The sequence below is a fragment of the Pelobates fuscus genome, chromosome 3, assembly GCF_036172605.1.
Source record: "Pelobates fuscus isolate aPelFus1 chromosome 3, aPelFus1.pri, whole genome shotgun sequence".
Taxonomy (NCBI): domain Eukaryota; kingdom Metazoa; phylum Chordata; class Amphibia; order Anura; family Pelobatidae; genus Pelobates; species Pelobates fuscus.
In genome coordinates this window covers 33,778,802-33,804,928 of record NC_086319.1, presented here as the reverse complement: position 1 = coordinate 33,804,928, position 26,127 = coordinate 33,778,802, and the positions used below count along the sequence as shown (strand labels likewise).

The following is a 26,127-nucleotide window of genomic DNA, read 5'->3' as shown; positions in this document are numbered from 1 at the left end:
CAAAATATATGGACTATTTAACTGCTGGCGATGCCGAAGTTATTATTATTATTATTTATATAGCGCCATCAGATTCCGTAGCGCTGTACAATGGGTGAACTAACAGACATGTAACTGTAACCAGACAACTCGACGTACAGGAACAGAGAGGTGGGGGGCCCTGCTCAATGAGCTTACATTCTAGAGGAGAAGTTATAAAGCATTATTGCTTTAAAACCGGGCCTAAGTCATGATTTTCCTCAATGTTGACCTCAATAAAATGTTAAAAACAACAGCAAAAATAAATAAAAAGTTAAACAATGGCTCTTTTACGCGGATTTCCACTTTCAATGCACAGTCGAGTGCATTGATGATTGTAATAGGTGACAGATGTGCCTTTAGACTATTATGATCCATATGGACATTGCAGTGTGTGTGTTTCAAATAGGTGGTATTCAATAATATTTTAGGAATGTTTCAGTAATTGACAAGTTAGTTATAACACTGTTTCTACACGTCATCAAGTCAGGGGAGTTTTTTGCATGTGCTCATTCTGTTTACATACAAACAGAAATATTTAGGGTACTGATTAATGGTTAGAAAAGTGTTTAAAAAATGTTGGTGTTGAGTTCACTGAGTGTCTGATGATCCTCTTACAGAGGCAATAATTATTTTCAGTAGGGCTGTGATTGCTTAAACCTGAGTACTTAAAGGGACACTATAGTCACCCACACCGCTTCAGCTCAATGAAGTGATCTGGGTGCCAGGTCCCCCAGGTTTTAACCCTTCAGATGTAAACAGCAGTTTCAGAGAAACTGCTATGTTTACATTGTAGGGTTAATCCAACCTCTAGTGGCTGTCTTCCTGACAGCCGCTAGAGGCGCTTCTGCGACTCTGGATGCGAAATTCGCATCCAGCGTGCAGAACGTCCATAGGAATGCATTGAGAAAGGCTTTCCTATGGACTGTTTGAATGAGCACGCGGCTCTTGCCTCGCATGCGCATTCCGCTCCACTCAGGAGCCGATGTCGGAGTGGGTTGAGAGGTCACCAGCACTGAGGGAGCCCGGTGCTGGATTAATGTAAGTAACTGAAGGGGTTTTAACCCATTCAGTGCCACGGGAGGTCAGCCCTGAGGGTGGGGGGTCCTAAGGATGGTTTAGTGTCAGGAAATCGAGTTTGTTTTCCTAGCAGTATAGTGATCTTTTAATGGACCCTTTTTGTACCAAGTGGATGACTGTAAAACGGCTGATGACAAGGTTTGGAATGGTGGGATTGAGACATCACTGCAAGCCATTAACTTGGTGATTAAATCGAATATGTGAGATTATAATGTCTCTCTGTAAACCTGTGTCTGTATACCCTGTTTTCTCTTATTTGAGCTGGAAAACTAGCTATATCAATATATGTATCTGTGTAACTTCAGGGGAATTCGGCAAACACCACTAATAACCTGTTTTGACTCAAGAGAATATACAGCACAGAAGCGCCAGTCAGCCAGTGACTACCAAGATTACATTAAAAATAAAATCATGATGTATTTTTGTTTTATTTCAAAAGCACCTTAAATAAAATGCTCTAAAAATAAAATGTAAAAATGGTACATACAGATATAATTATTCTCTGTTTCATGAAGCATCTGTACTTTTAAGAAAAATCCGTCCTGAGTTTATACTTCCTGTGGACGCGGTGTCTGTGTATCCAATTTTTCAATCCATGATAGGAATAGCAAATGTGGTAACAAAAGGTAATTCTATAAACAGAAGTACAGACTTCCAATGAAAAGAAATGAAGATTTCTCATTTTCAGAGCAATTATCTGTTACAGTTTTTATATTTTAATGTTTCCTATTTAGATGAAGAAACCTACCAACACATCAATGGCAGCTGCATATTCTTGGAAACAGCAAGTATATTTTAGTGTCCCAACTTCAAAAGAAATATGTTTAAGACACCATCTGGAAGTATGGGATAGTTGAAGAGGGCATAACACGTAAAAGAATGCAAACTTGAAGGGAAATTCTGCACTCCATAACTCTGTGTAGCAATTACAGTGCAATTAGTCTTTGTGGGTTATTCCCTATTTCAGTATTTATTTATTATTGCCATTTATATAGCTCCAACAGATTCCGTAGCGCTTTACAATATTATTAGAGGGGGGATTTAGCTATAAATAGGACAATTACAGGAACGATAGGTGGAAGAGGACCCTGCTCAAACGAGCTTACAGTCTATAGGAAAGCTTTAATTGTCAGGAATTCAAAGTGAAATGTAAATTTGAGTCTGCAGTAGCCAAAATAAAAGCATAGTTAGGCTGGAGAAAGTTTTCAGTTTTTCTATTATGGCCTAAAATGTTACATTAAAGGAACACGATAGCATTAGGAATACAAATGTGTATTCCTAACACTATAGTGCCCTGGTGGCTGTTTAGGTGACTGTCTCCCATCTGCAGGGGGGAAAAAAAACAACAGTACTTTTATTTACCTTTTCTCCCTCACAGAGCTGATCTCCGCATGGAAATGCCTCCTCCATGATTAAGATCGATGGTCACAGACAATCCAATGCTTTCCCATAGAAAAGTATTGAAAGGCTAGTGCGCATGCACAGCAAAATGCCACGATGCACCAATCAAAATGTCTCTCTGAGACCATCTGATAGAAAGAGCAGAGCTTTACTCTTCTATTTCCTTAGAAGCGCCTCTAGCGGCCGTCTGTGTGACACCCACTAGAGACATTTAAACCCTGCAATGAAAACATTGCCATTCTGTAGAACAGCAATGTTCTCAGCTTCAGAGTTAAAATAAGGGGGACATGGCACCCATCACACTTTATAGAGATGTTGCTGTCTGGGTGCCTACCGTGTCCCTTTAACTTTGAATTTGCTGAGAATTAACACTTTAGGATTATGCACTAAACCAGGATCTATTGGGAATTGACAAGGTAGTTAAAACATTTTTGGGGGAAATTAAATAAAATCCTGCGGTTTCCAGCTAATTTATTTCACCCTAAAATGTGAACTTCCTTGGTTAATCAACAACAATTGTAGCTTAGTATGTAACCCTGAATATAAGTGATCCAACTGTAAAGTAAATAAAATAACTTGCCACATAGATCTCTTAGTGAAGAGATGAATTGTACAAAATATGGCAAAGTCAAAAAATATGAGAATTTACTGTCATGCATCACCTATATATCTCAAGTTGGACTATAAGTCCTTCTTGAGTACAGGAGCTCGAGAAGTCAATGTTCTCTCCCAGAGTTCCCAGCTTGACATGCAAATGAGCACAGACAGGCATCCTGTTTTAAGCTTTTGTACTGTATTTCTGCAGATACTAATAGCAATAGCCATTGTTTCAAAACACAGCTTGTTTTAAACAAAAACATTTGGTTATTACCCAAATGAAATCAAAAGTGACCAGAATCCAGCCATGGACTGCAGTTTTGACCTTGTGGATCAGCATGGTGCTGGTTCTGGTCTGGAAGTTTCTCCGATAACGTCTAGCTAAGTATCAAACAGATTGTAGTAGTTAGGCTGTATAATGCTCCAAACAAACAGCTGGCCAGTCACAAAACAGATTTCACATACAAGCAGCACCAAATATACCAGACAGCTCCTTCTCGTCTGAATATATTCACAAGGAATTGTGCTGTTTAATGTAAAGTGCTCAAAGCTTTTAAAGCCTGGTTAGGGTGAAATGTAGAGTTGATCCTGCAATAAAGGAATAACTTTGCCATCGTCAAAAACCATGAGCTTTGGTTCTGTGAGCCAATACTGCAGAACGCAATGTCAATATATAATAAAACAATATTGCAAAAATGGTGATAGGAGCCACACTCAATCCCAGCAGCCACCTGGTGCTCCGAAGCAGGACCAGCAATCCCACAACTACAAAGCAGCACAAGAAACTTTGTAGTTGTGGGATTGCTGGTCCTGCTTCGGAGCACTGGGTGGCTGCTGGGATTGAGTGCGCCTCCTATCACCATTTTTGCAATATTGTTTTATTATAAAATGGCATTGCGTTCTGCAGTATTGGCTCATAGAACCAAAGCTCATGGTTTTTTTTTATGATGTGAAGCTTGACAAAGACCTCTTAGCAGGTCGAAACGTTGCTGTTCCTTTTGTTCAATTGAAACTGCCTGCGGCGTTAACACCTTGGGTGCCTGGAGAGTTTATTGTGCTATTTTATAATAAAACATGAATTTACCAATCGATGGTACTCTAAATGTCAGAATATAGCTTATAAATAAAATATCTACTGATCAATGGATCTCCAAATGTCAGAAAACATATAGGCTTAATGTGACACGACAGATTTACTTTTAACTGACAACATCAATTTAAACAGTAAATGCAATTTATCACAGTGTTAGTATGTAAATCATTGTTGTTTTAATTCTTAACCAACTATTTACCTCCTTACTTATGTAACCCTCACCCCTCAGTTCTGCCTATGCCTCACTCCATTCTAAATGTATTGTCCCTGTTTGTGAACACCTCCCAAAGCAGTAAGTTCCTCCATTTTAAAATGTAAATGCTGTCTTCCCTGTGAGAACATCACCTACTGCCACTGCAAATCTTTATTCCTCTAGCAAATTGCCAAATGTGACTCCTAGAGGGATAATAATTACAGCAACTACAGTGGATGCACTGCAGCTGCTGTGACACAGACCAGGATAACGCCTGTCAGAGGGTTCTCCTGCTCTCTCATCACTGAACTTGTGGCAGGGACTCTATGCCAATTGTTAATTGACAGGTTCAAGATGGACCATATTTTTATACATAAAATATATACAATTGCTAGCAATTAGAGCAATGTGTGCTGGTAGCTACTATTTATATAAACAATCAAATAAACAATTTAATCTGCTTCAGATCAGGAACCCATATGATTTTCCTCCTATCTTTCACTGCGCTAGTGCGCACTTCAATAAACTTTCTGCATAACCGCATGCAAAGTGTGACGTAAAAGGGGGCTGATACATAAATAAATTTAGTATGAGAAACAAAAAATTGTATTTATTGGGTAAAAATTGTTAAACCGCAATCGTCCAAATCATATTAACATTTTAAAACGTTAAAGCATATATTTAGAATGGATAATAGAGGTGTAAAAGGTCTGATATGCAGAATCAATGGCGCCAAAGAGATTACAGCTCCCTCTATTTGTGCGGTTACTACTCTCACCGTAGCGAAGAGATGAAGCAATATATTGAAGATTACACATCACATCAGGAGTTGTTGAGAACTGTCAAGAAGATTGTACATGTTAGGTCAAAACAGCCAAGTTGACAGTATCTGAAACTCGGCTCTTTTATTGCAGATCAGATATACGGGCCCAAAACGTGCAATTAGTAGGAAACGTTCCACACCAGTTTAGCGAAGAAGAGACAGCTGTTTAGCTGTCATATTGGCACTAATATAGTAAAATTGAAAGCCATGCAAATAAATTAATGTTATTTCCTTCATATGTTCGATAAAACTAATGTTACAGAATTGTATTTATTGCTGTCGTGTGGTAAACCAGAAATTACTGGTGACAGACTACGTAATGCAAAACATTAAAATAACAAATGATTAAAAGCAAACAACCAGTAAGTTCAAACGGGGCTATTTTTGGAATCCTCACGATATCATTAAATGTGAATCATATGTACACTGCAGCTTCACAACCGAAAACTCAACTCCTTTTCTAAAGTGCATGCACCAATATTTTTGTTTTGTTTTTCTCCTTAAATCTATTTCTCAAAACTAAGCTTTTTATTGCATATACCACGTGTATGTATGTATGTAGGTATATATATATATATATATATATATATATATATACATATATATATATATATACATACACACACACATAATTTTGGTCCAATTATAAGATATGCTGTTGTGAAACAAAGATGTAAGTAACAGACAACTATTTGCATGATTTCTCGGTTGTGACTGTTAAATAATATGGACTTAGAGGTAAAGAAGAAACAATTCTGTGTTTTAAAGTTAAAAAAGAGAAAAACAAACTAAATGTAATCAAAGTTAGCAGCTAAAAGAGAATATTTTTTTTTCTATTCTAGTTCATAATACAAACAAACAAAACAACCCTGGATTAGAAAAAAAAAACATCACAAAGCGACAATAAAAAAAGAATAAAAAACAAAACAAAACAAAAGAAAGCAGATGGCTTGAGCTCAACAGAATTGGAGCAGTGGATATTGACAATATCTGTATATTATCTTCAGACACGATTAACCGCTATAGCGCCACAAAAATTAATGGGGCATGGGACTAGCAAATTGATATACAGCCATTGTTTCCCCTACTAAAGCAAGCAGTAATATATTCGGATAATATGTACCACGAGGTACAAAAGATGCTTGTGATGGTTTCAGAGGTCCATTCGCTGACAGAGTCAGGCGGTGCTTAGAAAATGACGTGCCATGGAAGACCTCACATCATGTCAACAATCACAATACTTCCCTCAGCACAAACAAACAAAAGCAATAACAAAAGGCGAAAAGAGATGGATACAAAGAAACTGTAGTAGGGGGCACTTGGTTGAGAGAAAACACTAATTTTCAATCGCCTAAGGCAAGCAAATTTATATTTCTGTGCAAATTCCATGTTATAAACAATCTATAAAATGAAAGACAGCCAAGTTGTTAGGCCACGTACAGAATCTCAAGGACAAACATGCCACGGAAAAGGTACAGACAGGATGTGAATATATATACATAGAATTATACACAGGCAAAAGCAGATGGATGACAGCAGGCAACATAGATAAAAGCTAAAAATGAAAATAAATCATTTTAAAAAAGCAAGATTCATTACATAAAAACATTTTTTTTTTTTATTACAGATTTATCTTTTTGGAAGCCACAACATATAAATGGAATGTGCAAAAAATGATAACAGGGTGATAGCAAAGCATAAACACAAATAACATCTAGTACAAAAGACACTATTGTTTTGATTATACAAGAAAAAAAAAGCAAAAGTTTGGTGTTAATGGTGAATCATTCAAAACAAAAATATATTGTCAGGGTTTAACGTTCAGGTTTTTGGTAAATAGAGATAAAACAAAAAAAAAGTGAGACTCCTACAATCTGCACCGTAAATCCAATTACTCTCTCTGCTAAACAAGGTACAGCTTACAGTAGTGGGTTAGCAAACACCCCCCTGCCATTTCTATTTGTCAAACAATCTCAATATACCAGATCAGTTAATATCCATCCCCTACCAGCCCCCCATACAGCCTTTGTTTATATAGTCATTAAAGTTCCAGAGACCAGAACATACATCATTAATGTATCAGCTAAGCTTCTGCAGGAATGTTCCTTAGGAATGACAGCTGACATGGAGAGATACTCAGATGGCCTGAATTACATATAAATGTATATACTGGGGGAATATTGCCTGATTTAGTCCTGGCTGCAATTCAAATGCCTACTGTGCAATGCCTTGCAGCCATAACATCCACACATGCATACAATGTAGCAATATAATAATCTAGATTCTAGAAACAGGAATATTAGAATTAATAAGAATGTTTACTTGTGCACCCAGATCCCCCATGCATTCAGTGAGTAGAAGTGCTGATCTCAATGCTTGGGACTTTTAATGCATGCAGACAGCAATCAGTGCAGCTATTTGTGTCATCCCCCCATTGAATGCAATTGATTTGCTGCATGGCAGTAAACAGGAATAAAGCAGCCGGGGAGGGAGGGTAAGAGGGTCACAGGGGGAGCTTGGGAAGATGACCCAGTGAGTGCACACTCACCCACGCCGTATTTCTCGTGCTCAGTGGGGATCCACATGTTTGCAGGGTAGCAGCTTGTTTGCTGAGGCTCAAGGCAGGCAGCAGCTCAGCATCATCCCCCTCCTGAGGAGCAGTGACAGAGCCAGAGCTTCCTCCTCTCCCCACCTCCAGCCTGCCTTTGTGTTTAAATCCCCCCTTCTGTCAGTAACCGAGGGTAGTGGGTGCCTGTATCCTCCACCCCGCAGGCAGAGGTGCTGAGAGGAAAGCGGGGATCAGCTCATACAATCCAGCCTGATCCTGGCGGCAGGTCTGGGTGGGCACAGGTTTGAGGTCCCCTGGGTGGGCACTGGATGCGGGTCCTCTGGATGGGCACTGGATACAAGTCCTCTGGTTGGGCACTGGATGTAGGTCCTACCCTAGGTGGGCATTGGATGCGGGTCCTCTGGGTGGGCACTGGATACAAGTCCTCTGGTTGGGCAGTGGATGTAGGTCCTGCCCTAGGTGGGCATTGGATGCAGGTCCTGCCCTGGGTGGGCACTGTAAGAATATCCCCTGAGGGCTCTGATGATGGTCCCTGTGTGGATAGTGATGATTGTCTCTAAACGGGCACTAGGTAAAGGTCCTTGTGTGGGCACTGGACGCAGTACTCCTGTGTGGCACTGTATGCAGGTCACCTGTGTGGGCACTGGATGCAAGTACTCCCTTAGGTGGGCACTGTAAGAAAATCCCCTGTGTGGGTAGTGAAGATGGTCCGTGTGTGGGTAGTGATTATGGTCCCTGTGTGTTCACTGGATGAAGGTCCCTGAGTGGGTAGTGATGATGGTCCTTGTGTGGGCACTGAATGCTGTTGGTGGTGGCACGGTGTTGAGATACCAGCTATGAGTGACTGGTGCAGGAGAAGAAGAGCTGCCAGTGAAGGTGCCCACTTTTCCTTCAGGAAGGCTGGTGGCAGAGTGTGCCAGCGGTGCCAGCTGCTGCCCTGTGAATGAGGGTAGCCCTCCAATTGACTAATGCCTGGTATGCTGCCACACTCAGCTCACCCTCTGTCTGGGTATCTGTCTGTGTGGCCGGCTACCCCTGGAATCAGACCCAGGCAGTGAGTGTGAGTGTCAGGCAGTGAATGCCTGTCAGTGAGTGCCAGTCAGTGAGTGTGTATTCTCCAGTCAGTGAGTCTGAGTGCCGGTCAGTGAGTGTGAGTGCCAGTCAGTGAGTGTGTATTCTCCAGTCAGTGAGTGCCAGTCAGTGAGTGTGAGGCAGTGAATGCCAGTCAGTGAGCGTGAGTGAGTGCCAGTCAGTGAGTGTGAGTGCCAGTCAGTCAGTGTGAGTGAGTGCCAGTCAGTGATTGTGAGTGCCAATCAGTGAGTGTGAGTGCCAGTCAGTCAGTGTGTATTCTCCAGTCAGTGAGTGTGAGTGAGTGCCAGTCAGTCAGTGTGTATTCTCCAATCAGTGAGTGTGAGTGTGTGCCAGTCAGTCAGTGTGTATTCTCCAGTCAGTGAGTGTGAGTGCCAGTCAGTCAGTGTGTATTCTCCAGTCAGTGAGTGTGAGTGAGTGCCAGTCAGTCAGTGTGTATTCTCCAGTCAGTGTGTATTCTCCAGTCAGTGAGTGTGAGTGCCAGTCAGTCAGTGTGTATTCTGCATTTAGTGAGTGTGTATTCTCCAGTCAGTCAGTGTGAGTGAGTGGCAGTCAGTGAGTGTGAGTGCCAGTCAGTCAGTCAGTGAGTGTGTATTCTGCATTCAGTGCTCCCTGCTCCGTGCCTGTCACCGCTCTGTCAGTGGAGCACAGCCTAGTGCCCTTGCCCCGTGTGGCTGGGATGCGAGCATGCGCCCTGCTGTCGGAGTGCCGCTATCGCAGTCTGCTCACACAGCGCATTCATTGTTCTGAGGAACCGGTGTCTTAAACCAACGCTGCGGGCAGCAGCTGCCCGCGCGGGGCATGCCGGGAAACGTAGTTCGTGTGGACAGCGGCTGTCACCGCTATGCACGCCGGGAGACCCAGGCTATGCAAATCTGTGGGCGGGCTTATCTGACGTCACGCGTCAGTAAGCGCAGTAGCCCGCAAGATAGGAACCAATCAGGGATTGCCGGGGGCGTGTCCTAGCGAGAGAGAGCAGAAACCTGCCTTTTGTTTTTTATTTCTGCCGTCGCCCCGCCCACTCTTTGGTGCACGCGGAAGCGAGGACAATATGGCCGCGGCCTCCAGCAGCTCAGGTACTTGTTGGTGCCAGTCGGCATGCCATGGGCAGCAGCTCTTTGCGGGCACTGGCACAGTCCGGGAATTGGCTGCTGGCTAGCAATGGGGGCCATGGTCTTAAAGGGGCACACAGTGTCAGTGCCATACAGCTTACAAGGGGAGAGCCAATAACACCACCCAAGTGTCCCTATGTAGGAGAGACAGTCCCTATTATTAGCACAAATCCCTCTGTCTCTCTTTTCTAGGAGCTCCATATTGTTAGTGTGTAACAGAGCTCCACAGCAATAATATTCACAATAAGGTGTCTTTAAACAACAATAAATGTGTTTAGAAATCAGTCTGTGTAAATAAGATACATTGTTTTTGTTCTAAATTACATTGTAGCTACAAATTGTCATTAGTAAATCCCCTAAAATGTATTTCTCAGAGTAGCTCTGCCCCTGGCCACACCACCAATCACACCCCTAAAATGAAAGAGTTGCACTTTGCAAATTTAAAAACTTGGGTGGTATGCTAATTGCTGACCGTGCTTGCACTGCAGCCCCATGCATGCGGTATGGTGGTAAGAAGTGGTTATAAAGTTTGAATAAAATGTATCTAGCCAATCTGGAAGCAAAGTTTCCAGCTTATTGACAAGAGCCATAGGTGGCGTTTCACGCTGACAAATACTGTACAGACTGGATCTTTGAACCATCAGAAGACGTCTGGGTATACGTGAAGGGCAGCCAGATACTTGCATTTTCTTTCCACCTTCCACCGTGTACCCGGATCTCTGTTTTGATTATATACATATTTCTGTAACTTTTATTTTATATTATTTTTGATACAATTTTGTTTATTTGTTCATTATAGTCGTGAAATGAAGCTGATCTTTTTAATACAAATTCACAAGGGAATTACTTGTCTCAGGGCGCAACAGTTTATCTGATTGTGACTTGACGTGGTTATGGTGCTTGGCAGGGCTGCCATCAGAAATTTTAGGGCCCCTGACACAGCTCAAGATCTGGGCCCCCGGGGCCAGCCCCGAGTCCGCCCACAAGGATAAAGTGTGTGTGTGTGTGTGTATAGTGGATGTAGAATGTGTGTGGTGGATGCAGTGTGTGTGTCAGTGTGTCATGGATGCAGTGTGTATAGTGGATGCAGTGTGTGTGTCGTGGATGCAGATTGTACGTTTTGTGTAATGTATTTAATGTTTGTATGCATGCATTAGATGCAGAGTGTGTGTAGTGAATGTAGGTGTGTGTGTAGTGAATGTAGGTGTGTGTATAGTGAATGCAGAGTGTGTGTTTTTGTAGTGGATGTAGTGTGTATAGTGAATGTAGTGTGTTTGTAGTGAGTGCAAAGTGTGTTTAGTGAATGTAGCGTGTGTGTTTAGTAAATGTAGTGTGTAGTGAGTGAAACGTGTGTATAGTGAATGTAGTGTGTGTGTGTGTGTAGTGTAAAGTGTGTTTAGTGAATGTAGTGTGTGTGTAGTGCAAAATGTGTTTAGTGAATGTAGTGTTTGTAGTGAGTGCAGAGAGTGTATAGTGAATGTAGTGTATGTGTAGTGCAGAGTGTGTTTAGTGAATGTAGTGTGTGTGTGTGTGTAGTGCAAAATGTGTATAGTGAATGTAGTGTGTGTGTGTGTGTGTGTGTAGTGCAAAATGTGTATAGTGAATGTAGTGTGTGTGTGTAGAGCAAAATGTGTATAGTGAATGTAGTGTGTGTGTGTGTAGAGCAAAATGTGTATAGTGAATGTAGTGTGTGTGTGTAGAGCAAAGTGTGTTTAGTGAATGTAGTGCAGAGTGTGTTTAGTAAATGTAGTGTTTATAGTGAGTGCAGAGCGTGTTTAGTGAATGTAGTGTATGTGTAGTGCAGAGTGTGTTTAGTGAATGTAGTGAAAGTAGTGTGTTTAGTGAATGTAGTGTGTGTGTGTAGTGCAGAGTGTGCTTGTAAGGATTCAGTGTGTGTGTGTAAAATAGGGGGGAGGGGAGTATTATTTTATTTATTTATTTGTGTATATTTCAATTTTATTCCCCCCTCCCTGGTTCTTACCGTGTTGATCCAGTGGCATGGTGGAGGGAGCCAGCCTCGGTACATTGAAGAGGGGGCCCAGCAGCACACATTGTTTTCCTTTCCAGCTCCTCTCTGACTAACTCTCACGAGACAGGCCTGCGTGCTATGCGGAGCGTTGCCATAGTAACCCGTGGCAACGCTCTGGCGGCCGCAGGGTGCAGGAAAGTAAGACAGAGAGCAGCTGGAAAGGAGGACAGAGTGTGCTGCTGGGCCCCCTCTTCATTGTACAGGTAGCAGGGGGCCCTCTGTGCACATATATATAGCGAAAATCGCTATATAAATATATATATGTGCACATAATGAATGTGGGGCTCAGGGACCGCCGGGCCCATGACAACCGTTATGGTTGTCATGCCCTGATGGCGGCCCTGGTGCTTGGAGTAACACTTCAGCTGAGTTTTCTGCTAATCCTCTGGGCCAGGAAGTAGCAAAAATGCATTCCAACACACTGGCCTTACACTTGCTTTTAGATGAAGTGCTGAACACATCCTTTAATCGCCTGCCCAGCAGTTTGAGAATATGTAGTTTGCTATATGGCAGTTGTTTTTATTTCATGAAAAGGCATAAATGAAGACCCTGCACTTGGCAATAGAAACTATGGGGCAACTTTGACTACCCTGCCAAATCACTTCATCACAATCCTGGGGTTTATTTTTTATTTTTTTATGAATTCTAATTCCTAGATTTTACTATTAACATGACGTAAAGTCATGATTTTATTAAAGACACGGAGGCGAGTATTATGCTTCTCTTTCTTTAATTCTCCCTCAGCAGCGAAGAGAGATATATGCAAAAGAGATAAAAAAGAACAAATAACATAAGCATATTGACAGTGCTATCCTGGGTATCCACCCCCTTAGTATATAAGGTGTAGCACTTCCTGTTTCTTCCTCTTTCTTCTGCGATCCGAAGACCAGATCCATAACTGAACGATAAACTTGGCCCGAACAGGAACAGTGGGCGGTAGTCAAAATTCCATTCTTTGATGATGGACTGTAGAACTTAGTAACGGTACTTCAACACCATGACAGTATAATTCAGGCTAAAATGAAAGGAGAAAATATGGTAATATTCGGTTGATGACTGGTTGTATCATATACCCCCACAACAGTTATAACTAATGTGTACAGCATTATAGTCATGTCGTCAAACCTAAATATCTATCAGATTATGTCCACAGTAGCACGTAGAGCCACTTACCTGAAGGATGTAGGAAAACCTGCAAAAGGCAGTTTGAACTTACGGTTACATCCGCTCGAGGTCGATATCCTTGCTAAATCCAATCCCTCCACCCAGGGAGGGCGGGAAGGGAATAATACTCGCCTCCGTGTCTTTAATAAAATCATGACTTTACGTCATGTTAATAGTAAAATCTAGGAATTTTATTAAAGACACGGAGGCTCCTATTATGCTCTTTCAAAGCTGAGCAATAACTCTTTCCGAAAAATGTTGGATTGGTTTAAAGTAGAAATTCCGGAATGTGGATTCCGTAGACCAGTCTGCGGCCTTCAGGATATCCTCTAATCGACATCCTATCGTCGATGCTTTAGAAGCCATAGCACCTCTCACCGAGTGGGCCGAGAAAACTGTTACGTCTATCCCTGCTGAAGCTAATAACCACTTGGCCCAACGGGCAAGCGTAGGTGTAGATACCGGGAGGTGCGGTTTTTTCAGAGAAATAAACAATGGGCCTTCGTTTGGTGGTCGGAGGGAAGAAGTACGGGATTCGTATTCTTTCAAGCACAGTACTGGGCACAGCTTTTGTTGGTTCGGGAGGCGTGGATAGAAAACATGCTTAGTCGCTGATTTAGTTCTTCGTGAAATATCAAATGACACCCCCTCCGGAGTGAATGTGCGGGCTTGCCAGTCTAAGGCTCGTACATCTGATACTCGTTTACAGGATAGTAAGCATAAAATCATGAGCAATTTAGCGGATAAATGTTTAAGTGATAGTGCCGAGTTGTCGGGCCACTCTTCTAAGAATTTGAACACAATGTTGACATCCCAAAAGGACCCGTATCTGGATTTTGGAGGCCGTGCAAAACGTATGCCTTTGAGCAGGCGACAGATCAGGGGGTTCTGTCCGAGAGGACTTCCGTCTACATTATTGTGACCAGCCGAGATAGCCGATCTGTAGATGTTGACTGTACGGAACGCCTTGCCCGATTCGAATAAATGAGTGAGAAAGTCTAGTACTGTCTTCACAGGAGCTGATATGGGATCCACTGATTTTTCCAGGCACCAATCGGACCAAACTCTCCATGCCGCAGCATATGTGCGCCGAGTTCCTGGTGCCCATGCGTTCGCCAAAAGTTGGGTAGTTGTTCTCGAAACTTCCCTGATTTCCCAGGGTCCCCTGAAAGGAGCCATGCCATGAGACGGAGTATTCCCCGTTCTATCAGGTCGTGGTTCTCCCCATCCGGATTGGTTAACAGGGACGTGTGATCCGGCAGTAGATGTGGGAAATCGATTGCCATTTCCAGAAGGTGAGGGAACCAGGGTTGAGATCTCCAGCATGGTGTTATCAAAACTACTGTTGCTTTGAACCGTCGAATGTACGCCAGAGTCCGAGCAATCAGGTTGAACGGGGGAAAGGCGTATGCTCGTCCCCCGGTCCAGTCTTGAAGAAAGGCATCTGTTGCCAAGGCTTCCGGATCCGGTCGCCAGCTGAAAAATTGCGGAAGTTGTGTGTTCAGTCTGGATGCAAAGAGATCCACACTCAATGGACCCCATAGCCGTGCGATCTTGGAAAAGACCTTCGGTTGGAGTCTCCAATCCCCCAGATCCCTCAGGTATCTGGAGTTCCAGTCCGCGGCGTAATTGTCTAGGCCTGGTATGTGCTCCGCGGTCACCGACACATTGTTTTGTAAGCAGTAATGCCAGAAGTCTCGAGCTAAAACCGCCAGGATGCGTGATTTGGTACCTCCCAGATGGTTTATGTACCTGACCGCCGAGATATTGTCCAACTTGAGGAGGATTGAGCAAGAGGCGCTCCTGGGAGTGAGGCTGCGTATGGCAAATGAGGCTGCCAGTAGTTCCAGTGAGTTTATGTGGAGGAACGATTCGTCTACTGACCATCTGCCTCCTGTGGGGATGGAGCCGCAGCGCGCGCCCCAGCCATGTAAGCTCGCATCCGACTCTATTATTATATCCGGAGTGGAACCGAAGATCGCTCGTCCGTTCCATGCTTCCATGTGGGTCAACCACCAGTCCAACTCCTCCTTGGATTCCTCGTCTAGAGTGATGTTGGACTCGTACGACTGCCCGTTCCGTAGGCAAGAAGCTTTCAGGCGTTGTAACGCCCGATAGTGGAGTGGTCCCGGGAAGATCGCCTGTATGGAGGCCGCTAGTAATCCGATTACTCGGGCTAGTTGTCTCAGGGAGATATTTGGACGGTGTCTTATCTTCCTGATCTCCTTCTTGATGCTGGCCATCTTGTCCGCAGGGAGACATAGAATTTGTTGTACCGAATCGACTCGGAATCCCAGGAATTCCATCCGCTGAGATGGTTGTAGTACCGATTTCTCCCAATTCACTAGGAAGCCTAGGTTCTGTAGGAGGTGCAGAGTCCACGACAGATGTGATAGTAGAAGGGATCTCGTTTCTGACAGTATGAGGATATCGTCTAGGTAGATGATGAGACGAATTCCGTGTAATCTGAGGAATGTAACCACTGGTTTCAATACTTTCGTAAAGCACCAGGGGGCGGAGGATAGACCAAAGGGAAGGCAGCAGAAGCGCCACTTCCTTGTGTCCCATTGGAATTGTAATAGGTTCCTGTGTGTAGGAGTTATCGGGATCGTGAGATACGCATCTTGCAGATCGAGTTTCACCATCCAGTCTCCTGGGAGAAGGAGGTCTCGGAGGCAGTGAATGCCCTCCATTTTGAAATGATGGTATCGGATAAAGGCATTGAGGGGTCTTAGGTTGATAACCGGGCGGACACCCCCGCCTTTCTTTGGTACTAAAAACAGGTTGCTTACAAAACCTGGGGTATCTAGAGGGATTTCCTCTATGGCATTTTTGTTGTGAAGGACCTCGATCTCTGCGGAGATGAGGTCGCGGTGTGACTGTGGCATGTGTGGTACCCGTGGAGGGGATTCCTGAAAGGGAAGACCCGTCAGTTCTAGGTGGTAACCCTCTACAGTCTGTAACACCCAGCTGTCGGATGTGATTGTGGCCCAAGTCTGTGTGAACAAAGCCAACCTGCCCCCCACATTTATATGGGAAAAATGGGGAAAAATCGTACTCACCATAAGGGCGTTTTCCTGGGGTTGTACCTCTGCCGCCGCGGGCATTCCAAGCTCTTCCTCGAGAGGGGAAGAATGGTGTATATGAACGTTCCTGGCTTTGCCTCTGTGTGTTGAAGGAGCCTCTGCCCGGTCTGGAGAAACCTCGGGGATTGCGGCCGGGTAGACGGCTCCTACCTCTACCGGCCCCACCGAAAACCTTTTGGTGGAAGACCCTTTTTATGGATGATTGGGCTTTATCCAGAGCCGTGAAGGTTTTGACATAGGAGCCTAGGTCTTTGACGAATGATTCGCCGAATAATAGACCCTTAGCCGCGGCCCCTGGCTCAGTGGAGGCCATGCTCGCCAGTTTGGGCTCAATTTTCATCAGGATAGCCTTCCTGCGCTCCGTTGACATGGCAGTATTGGCGTTTGCAATCATGCAGACCAGGCGTTGGAGCCAGCCAAATGCCACCTCAAAGTCTAATAGTGCCTCACCCGACTGAGCTGCTTCCAGCAGTTCATACAGTTTAGTGACAGGACCCAGGGTGTCTAGGAACTTGTCCTGACAATTACGGAGGGAATAGTCCAATCCCCTTCTAGGTTTCCAGCCGGTTTTGGCTAGAAACTGGACTAATTGGGGGTCCACTTCTGGGGTTTTTGCCACAGCATCAGGTATAATGGGTCGGGGGCATTCCGCTCTCAACTTATTACGGCCCTCCTGAGAGAGGGACTTGCGTACCCTGAGGGCCAGGTATTGGGCGATGTGTACGGGTGGTTCCCACTCAGCAGAGCGTGGGTGTCTCAAGTTGTCAGGGTCAAATAGCGGAACCTCTTTAGGGTCGCCTGTAGGCTCTGCCCCGGGCGCCTCTGAGTGCGCCGAGGTACGTGTTGGCGCCAAGGGGAATTGTTTACCCTGCAGGCCTTCGCCCTCTGAGAGCTCGTCCTCGTACGGATCAGAGTACGGGACGTCAGACCCCTCTTCCCCCTCCTCGTCTGAATCAGACAGTATATCTTGGGCTCTTGCCCGTTTCCAGTCTCTGGTAGCCGTAGCTCGCCCAGAAGCTCTATTGCGCGGTTGTTGCGCGCCATCATGGACAGCCTGAGGCGTGTCAATCAGAGCAGGGTCAACCTGCATGGGGGGGGGGTCTTGTGAGTGCTTGCGTTTGCCTGAAGCCTTGCGTCCTGACAAGGTCCCCTCAGGGGGGGTATGAGTCAAGGCAGGGGTAGTGTGGGGCTGGACCTGCCTGAGCGCTTGTGCGATGGAGTCTGAGATGGTAGAGGACATAGCTCCCATGGCTGATGATATGGCCTTAGAAATAGAGTTGGACATGGTGGTGTCCAGGAGGCATTGAAATTCTTCCGAGCCCATGACCCCAGGGTCAACTATGGGGTCAGGGATAGCATTGGCCATAGAGGGGCTAAGTTTGCCAGGGAGTTTATCCCCAGATTGCATGGTAGCAGGATGAATGCAAGTGAGAAAATAACAAATGAAGCTAAAAGGTGAACTAGAGTACTAGGATTGATTAACCCAGGTACAAGATGGGAAGGTACAGGGAGATGGAGGGTAGCTCCAAAGAATAAAAGGTTAGGAAGACACTGTACCCGCCTGGAGAGATGAGAGGATCAAAATCAGCGTGCAAGAACGAACCAAAGCACGATAAACGGATCATAAGATGGCCGCCGCCATACCCGGCGACCAGAAACCAATAAAATGGCCGCCGCGAGCTACCGCGCATGCGCGCTGCTCGCGAGCGGCGAAAACGAAAGTAAAGTGAAATCGCCGCGCGGCCGAAAGTAGGTCCGGCCGCCGGTGCTGAAAATAGTGCCGGGAAGCGCCGTGGGGGAGACAGTGGAGTCCCGTCGGCGAAACCAGTATGGAGTGACCGGGGGGGGGGCGGGAGGGAGCGAAAACAGATAAGCCCAAAGGTGGAAGGGAGGGCAACACGGTCACACAAGAGATATAGTAAAGGCACAGTAAAAAACAGATAATGGAGTAAACTAGTGGGAAAAAAGGGGAATAAACGTTAAAGTCTATCCCAATATAAGTAAAAAAACGGGTTATATACAGCACAATAACAGAAAAATCCCACCAGAGCACATTATAGATAAAAGGTGTACTTATCTCCTGAGGGAGCAGCGAAGAAAGAGGAAGAAACAGGAAGTGCTACACCTTATATACTAAGGGGGTGGATACCCAGGATAGCACTGTCAATATGCTTATGTTATTTGTTCTTTTTTATCTCTTTTGCATATATCTCTCTTCGCTGCTGAGGGAGAATTAAAGAAAGAGAAGCATAATAGGAGCCTCCGTGTCTTTAATAAAATTGTGGCTGCACATAGTGGAAAACTGTAAGGTTGTGTAGTTTTTATAGTGTGTGCAAATGCAAATGCACTTGAATTGGCATAGCTTAACCTTGTGATGTGGGCAGATGAGCTAGTTTATTTAAAGAGTTATGCAGTAAAATGAGAATTTGCAGGAATTGAAAATTAATTTGAAATTTAAGGCCAAGATAGGCAAAAGATTGGACGAGTCTGCTATGATTCCAGTTTGGCTATCATGGCCTTTAATTTAAAATTCACTTTGAATTGCCTACACTTCTCACGTTAGAGAATAACATTTTTGCAGATAAAGTAATTTTAGGATGAAGGAAGCCGTTGCTGATTGACTGCAAGAGATTGTTAATGCTGTCAGTGGGTGTTTTCTCCTTCTGATAACTGCACCCCTTCTCATTCCTTTCGCTCTGCAACCGACTCTCTCTTATCTGTTCTGATCTGCAGAACTTTTTGGAGGGGGTTCCCCATTCCTATGGAATTCCCTACCCAAAGCCATCAGATATTCACCTATCCTCCAGTCCCTTAAAAAAAACACTACAGCGTGCCACACAGTGCCGGTCCCAGCAGGGAAGCTCCATCTCGTTGACTGAGATCATCCATCTCAGCCAATCCAATGCTTTCCCATAGGGAGACTATAGCACACATGGACAGAAGAATCACACTCTGTGACAATCAGATGGTCTCTCTGAGACCATGTTTTTAAAATAGCAGTATTTTGCCTAGCTCTTAAAGAGAAAACGCAGCTAGCGGCTGCCTGAGTGACATCTACTAGAGTGATTTAAAGGGACACTCCAGGCACCCAGACCACTTCTGCCCTTTGGAGTGGTCTGGGTGCCAACTCCCACTACCCTTAACCCTGCAAGTGTAATTATTGCAGTTTTTCATAAACTGCAATATTTACATTGCAGGGTTAACTCCACCTCTAGTGGCTGTCTATTAGACAGCCACTAGAGGTCACTTCCTGGGTTCTAGCACAGGTTTCCTGTGCTAGAGCGTCGCTGGACGTCCTCACGCTGTGTGAGGACCTCCAGCGTCGCTCAAAAACCCATAGGAAAGCATTGAAATGATTTTTCAATGCTTTCCTATGGGGAGACGTAATGCGCATGTGCGGCATTTCCGCACATGCGCATTAGGTCTCCTCGGCCGGTGAGCGAGATTAGTCTCGCCCACCGGCCGACGTAATCATTAGGAGGAGCGTCGCGGAGGCGGAGACAGCGGCGAGGGACATCGCCGCTGTCCCAGGTAAGTGACTGAAGGGGTTTTCACCCCTTCAGTAACCGGGGATTGGTGGGTGGGAGGGAGAGGGACCCTCCAGTGCCAGAAAAACGGATCGTTTTTCTGGCACTGGAGTTTCCCTTTAAGGAACACTATAGGGTCAGGAACACAAACATGTATTCCTGACCCTATAGTGTTAAACCCACTGTTTAGGTGGCTTGCCCTCCCTCAGCCCCTTTAAAAGCATTTAAAACTTGCCTTATTTCCAGCGCCAGGCACTGGCCCTGCCCCCTTGGTGTCATCAGATTTGCCGATTTTTAGCCAATCTAGTGCTTTCCCATAGAGAAAGTATTGGATTGGCTAAAACCGACAGGGGGCGGGGTCAAATGCCATTTTGGTCAATCAACACCTCCTCATAGAGATGCATTGAATCAATGCATCTCTATGAGGAAAATTCAGCTTCCCCATGCAGAGCGTGGAGATGCTGAATGGCAGTGCTGCCTACCGTGCAGCACTGGGCCAGGAAGCCCCTCCAGTGGCCACTTGGAGGTGTCCCTAGCGGCAATGATTCTGAAAAGACAGTGTTTGCATGAAATGAAGGCAATGATTATACTCACCAGAACAACTACATTAAGCTGTAGGTGTTCTGGTGACTATAGTGTCCCTTTAAACCCTGAAATGAAAACATTGTTGTTTTGCCGAACGTCAGTTTCACTTACAGGGTTAACAAACTAGAAGTACCATAATGGTAAAAACGACATCTAAGTGTAAAAATAAATGCCAGTTACTTGGAATCTATAAATAGCGTTTGTTATATTACAGAAGGAAAAAGTCATGTAAAAACGTTTACCGTCTCTTACAGGCTAGTAATTATAAAGATTGTCATGAATAAATTATATAGTTTCACTTTTCATCAAATGTTACTGTCATTGATGTAGTGTCACTATAGATGGTTGCAAAAATCTATAATTCAAGTAAAGGACTGCATTTGTAACAGTGAGATTATTTGACTGATACTTTGTGTCATTTGTATGTATATATTCATATTCATTGCCTTTAGTAAGAAAATGTGCCTTTGGTGAAATGTAGTGATAATTATTTCCACTCTACCACTTATCATAGGTGAGTGTGAAAACAAACCGTAGTGAGCCACAGTGGATGGGGATGTTAACTTAAAGAGACCCTCTTGACACCATAACCATTTTATTTAAATTAAATACTTAGGGTGCCTAGAGTTTCCATTTAACGCTCAGCCACCAGGTGAAGAAGACCATAGCTAGGCTTGCTGGTTAGTGAATGATGCTGGATCTGAGCATCTGCCTTTAGAATAAATTCAGCAACAGGGAACCATGTGTGAGCAAGTACCAACATCAAGGCTCCTGGTAGTTCATACTGCCATGACAAATTGGTCATTGTTCCAACTCCACTTCCTGTGTCATCCTTGCACTACTGAAAACTAGGAGCGGGGCCTGCCCTGATAAGAAATCAAAGAAGCACCAATCCTATCAAGAAAATCATAAAAGCAGCATTTGATTGGCACATTCTAGAGGTAGATCAGCAGCTAGGAGAGCAGCATGGTGTAGGCCAGTGATGGCTAACCTTGACACCATCAATTGTTTCTGGACTACATTTCCCATAATGCTCAGCTAGCCTTTAGACTCTAAAAGCCAGCTGAGCATCATTGGAAATGTAGTCCAGAAACAATTTATGGTGTCAGGGTTAGCCATCACTGGTGTAGTCTGAAAGTTAAGTAATACTCGCCTTTCAAACCCTCAAATGGCAGGGTGGAGTGGGGGAGCACGTACAGTTGTCAATAATTATTCAGGTTTATTCTCAAAATTTACAGACTATCAGCTGTTTGCAAGGAGCAAATCAAACAAAAGCAATTTAAGTAGCTCGACACAACACATGGTTCAAGTGGTTTCCCTAAATTTAACTGAAAATGCAACTTATGACTTCCCCAGTTTCAAAATTATTCAACCCCCTGAATAGAATACCAGCACACATATGCAAAACAGGTGTTGTCTCAAGCACACCTGATTCAAGTAATCAAGGGCTTCATTCGTTGCCCCAGGTGTACTTGAACTGGAACACTTGAAACACCTAAACTGGCTAGGGGTTTGTTGAGTGTCAGCATTTAAGAAAAAGGGATACTTCAAAAGAATGGTTCACCAAGTTAAGAGAAGAGATCATCGTCCTTCACAAACAAAGAACCGGATACAAAAAGATAGCGAAGGCAATGAATGTTTCTAGAGACACCGTTGGAAGCATAGTTCGCACGTTCAAAGTTGAAGGAACAGTGGTTACACTACCTGAATGGTGGCAGAAAAAGAAAGCTATCGATAGCTAAAACCAGATTTCTGAGAAGGCATGTTGTGAAAAACCTTCAAATGACCTGCAACAAGACTTGGTGGCAACAGGCACTGAGGTTTCAGTGAGCACAGTAAAGCGTGTACTAAATACAGAAGGTTTAAATGCCAGAACTCCAAACGTCCGTTCCAATATGCTTTAAAATCATATAAATAAGCCTCAGAAGTTTTGGAATTCTGTCCTGTGGATTGATTAAACAAAACTGGATTTTTTTTGCCCATTAGATCATTGGTGTGCCTACAGTTAAGCACGGTGGTGGCTCTGTGATACTCTGGGGCTGCTTTGCATCTTCTGACACTGAAAACGTGATTTATGTGGAAGGCAAGATGGATTCATTGAAGTATCAGGAAATCCTAGAATGTCCTGCCGTCTGTGAGGAAGCTGAAGCTTGGGCGTCATTGGACATTCCAGCAAGACAATGATCCCATGCATACCTCAAATTCCACCAAGGCTTGGTTGAAGAAGTAGTCCTGGAAAACTCTATCCTGGCCATTACAGTCATCTGAGTTAAACCCCATAGAAAATCTCTGGTGACATTTGAAGAAGGCGGTTGTAGCATGCTGAACTGGAGACCATGAGCAATGGGCTAAAATTCGTCTGGAACACTGACAGAAGCTGGTGCCTGGCTATGTATCTTGTTTGCAGCAAGTCATAACAGTAAAAGGGTGCTCTACAAAGTACTAGAAATGTTTGCCATGAAGTGGTTGAATAATTTTGAGACTGGAGAATTCATTATAAGTTTAATTTAGGGAAACCACTTGAAGAATCCATTGTGTTTAGCTATTTCAATAGCTTTTGTTTGATTTGTTCATTGCAAAGAGCTGAAAGTGTGTACATTTTGACCATAAACCTGATTGGGGTTGAATAATTTTGACGGTATATAGTTAGCAGGACACTATAGCGTTAGCAATACATGTTTGTATACCTAACACTATACTGTTCCCTTAAGACAGGGAGCTAGCTGTTCTATGGCAAAGCAACACAAGTCTGTTTTTATCATTTTTCTCATCTTTCCAGTAATTTGTTCTCTTATGTGTAACAAGGCAGAAAGCTCCAAGGCAACAGCAGAACACTCGGTCAACTTCTAATGAGACTTGTTCTTCTCCGATGAAAATTACCCAAAGCACAGATCCAGGGAACCTTTTAGAAGCATTTTAATTTATTGCTTCTACTTCAGTCTTTAAAATAGTTGACTGTGATCGGCTAAGTGACTGTTGCCCTTACCTTTTTTCATGGAAACCCTCGATTCATAATGTATGAATGCTAAAATTTCTGTCAGTTGTCATCCATTATTGTAATCTAGCTGCTCGTGTGTAACTTAGAATATCTCCTTTTTATCTTGTATGATGTCTGAATTTATTGTGGGATGTCTGTATGTTTAATGCAGGGTTTATTGGGGTCTTATTTGTGTGTCTTATCATTGTATGTGTGCACAAATGCAACAGTGTTTGTGCTTCTGTGTAACCGCATGTGTGACATTGAATGTTGTTGTGTATTTCTTGTGTGAAGTGTCAATGCACTCATAATAATAAAGCTGTATTGGCATGTGGGAAAGCCTTATCCCTCTATTTAAATGAACACTATGCACTGTAACCTGTAGTGATTACATTGTAAATAGTCAGCCTGTGTTAACCTCCCTGGATTGTGGAATATTATTTTGGAGCAGTTTGACAAAAAACGAGGATCACCCAGTGCCTACAGCCTTGCCCCTTATCTGCTGTCTAGCTAATTGGAATATAATATTGTATTGCTGTGAATCTGTGGGCACCATATCATGATTTTATGACAAACTGCATGCCCCCCAACATTTGTAGATATGAAATTGAAACTGGTGTGGACAGGCCTATCCTCAGTGACTGCACTTATATAGTGGTAACGCTGCAACCTGACAGCCCATGTGCAGCGTCCTATAACTCACTTCATTTTCAGCCCCGATGCTTGTCTACTGCAGCTGCCTGCTCTGCTTTCAAAGATGTCAGAATGCCTGCTGACGTCTTCCACAATCTCGTCCATGAATGAGATACGCATGCGCGACCTAATGCCGCACTCCTCAAATCAAATGCTGCAATGAGCAGGCTCTGATTGTAGAACCGAGTTTGTTCCAGGGGCGGAAGTACCTCTAGTGGTGGTCAGGAAAACAACGACTAAAGGTGTATTTAACCCTTCAATGTAAACATTGCCGTTTCTACAGAATTACATTTTTTTACATTGAATAGTTAAAATGACAGGACCGGTGCACCCAGACCACTTCATTAGGATGAAGTGGTCTTAAGTGAGTAAAATGATTTTTGAGCATGCAATATATATTCATAAACATTGCCAGGTGCTTGCTGGAGCGTTCAGCATCTTCATGAACTTTCCTTAAAGAGATGTATTGAATCAATGCATCTCTATGAGGAGATGCTGATTGGCCAGGCCGACGTTTGGCACCACCAAGCCACCTTGATGATCTCTGCCAATCAAATGCTTTCCCTGTGGGAAAGCATTAGATTGGCTGAGATCATCAATTCTGATGATCTCAGCCAAAGAAACGGAATGGGGTAGGACCAGTGCCTGCATACTGGAAATAAGGTACATTTTAACCCTTTCTATGGGGAGGACAAGCCACCTAAATGGGGGGTTTAACCCTATAGGGTCAGGAATACATCTTTGTGTTCCTGACCCTATAGTGTTCTTTTAAGTTCTAGAGACTGTTCTTAAAAGAATGTTGTGAGATTAGAATGTGTTACAGCTTTTCATTTAAGGAAACTCTATAGTGACCTTTCAAGGCCGCCTCCATGGCTGAGATCATCAATCCAATTCAATGCTTTCCTATAGGAAACCATGCAGTGAGTGGCAAAACGCTGTGCCGTGCCAATCCGCATCTACTAGAGATACATTGAATCAGTGCATCTTGAAGGTGAATGTTCAGTGCCTCCATGCGAATCGTGAAACAGTGCTGCACACAGTGTATTATTGACCCAAGAAGCACCCCTTGTGGCCATCTGAGTGACTACCACTAGAGATGTTACTAGCCAGCAATGTAAACACTGCCTTTTCCCTGAATAGACCGTGTTTACCCTGCAGGAACAGGCTGTAAATACCAGAACCACTACATTGAGCTGTAGTGGTTCTGGTGACTATAGTGTCCCTTTAAGGTTATATTTTGAGCCACCTCAGATACAAATACAAGATAATAGTTATCTCATTTCAAGATGTTGCCATCATAGTATACAGTCATTTCAAACCGCAACACATGGTGGTTTTCCATATCAAGACGCCTTGTACCACTTTGCACCTTGTACATATTTTTCTATGTGGTTTCTTAAATACTTGACAAGTTTTATCCTTTGCCAAGTTGTTGTAAATTCTATATATAACACATGGTTGCTTTGTTAGTAATATCGCCTCCAGAAAGAATATAAATATTTTCCTTGATGTAAGCTGGGTGCATGGTCTACTGTATGCAACCTGATTGTGGAGGCTTCCTCAGTCCATTTGGATCCAGGAAGTTGTCTGTTATGGTTTGTGCAGTCTATATGTGTGTAGAGCTCTAACTTTACAACTTTATTGATTACAGCATTCTTATACTACCCTGGATACTCTTTGTCTCAGTTTAGAGTTGATTGATCATGATGGGAAAAGGCTTGTAGTATGTGAGGCAAGTTATTAAGAATGTGTGTTTTCTGCCTGGACCTGTGAGTCCATCATATTAGGATATTTGTGGCCTGTTTTCCATGCGGTATCTGATAATGTAAGGTTGCAATGTTGACTTTTAAAATCTAACGTCAATCTGTATATCTGCCACAATAGGTTTTGTAATTACACCATTTACTTTAAAATATCAAACTCTGCAAAACTTGTTGGTGCTTTATAATTGATGATAATAGGATGGTCTTGGAACAATATGTGTTGTGGGGCAATTGTTGCGGTTATAGCGCCAAACCTCAATACACTGCCGTTTGGTTTGTTAAAAAGGGGTCTTCGCGGAGGTGTGATATGTATATAAAACTTTGTAGT

The 26,127-nt window shown here is 43.7% G+C and overlaps 2 protein-coding genes across 4 annotated transcripts in view; one reads left to right on the top strand and one right to left on the bottom strand.

Annotated features, from left to right (window-relative positions):
- DOCK4 (dedicator of cytokinesis 4) overlaps positions 1-8,887 on the bottom strand; it is a 352,968-nt gene extending 344,081 nt beyond the window's left edge. For both annotated transcript variants that reach the window (XM_063446880.1, XM_063446881.1), the window contains exon 1: positions 7,754-8,887. In XM_063446880.1, the coding sequence (XP_063302950.1) occupies positions 7,754-7,790 (37 nt within the window). In that variant the 5' untranslated portion in view covers positions 7,791-8,887. The remainder of the gene's footprint in view (positions 1-7,753) is intronic.
- A 990-nt stretch (positions 8,888-9,877) lies between these two features.
- The window catches only part of ZNF277 (zinc finger protein 277), a 65,139-nt gene continuing 48,889 nt past the window's right edge, over positions 9,878-26,127 (top strand). Inside the window, exon 1 of one of the 2 annotated variants that reach the window (XM_063446885.1) lies at positions 9,878-9,939. In XM_063446885.1, coding sequence (XP_063302955.1) covers positions 9,915-9,939 — 25 coding nt within the window. In that variant the 5' untranslated portion in view covers positions 9,878-9,914. Of the gene's footprint in view, positions 9,946-26,127 lie in introns of both variants that reach the window. The other variant, XM_063446884.1, reaches the window with a different exon arrangement.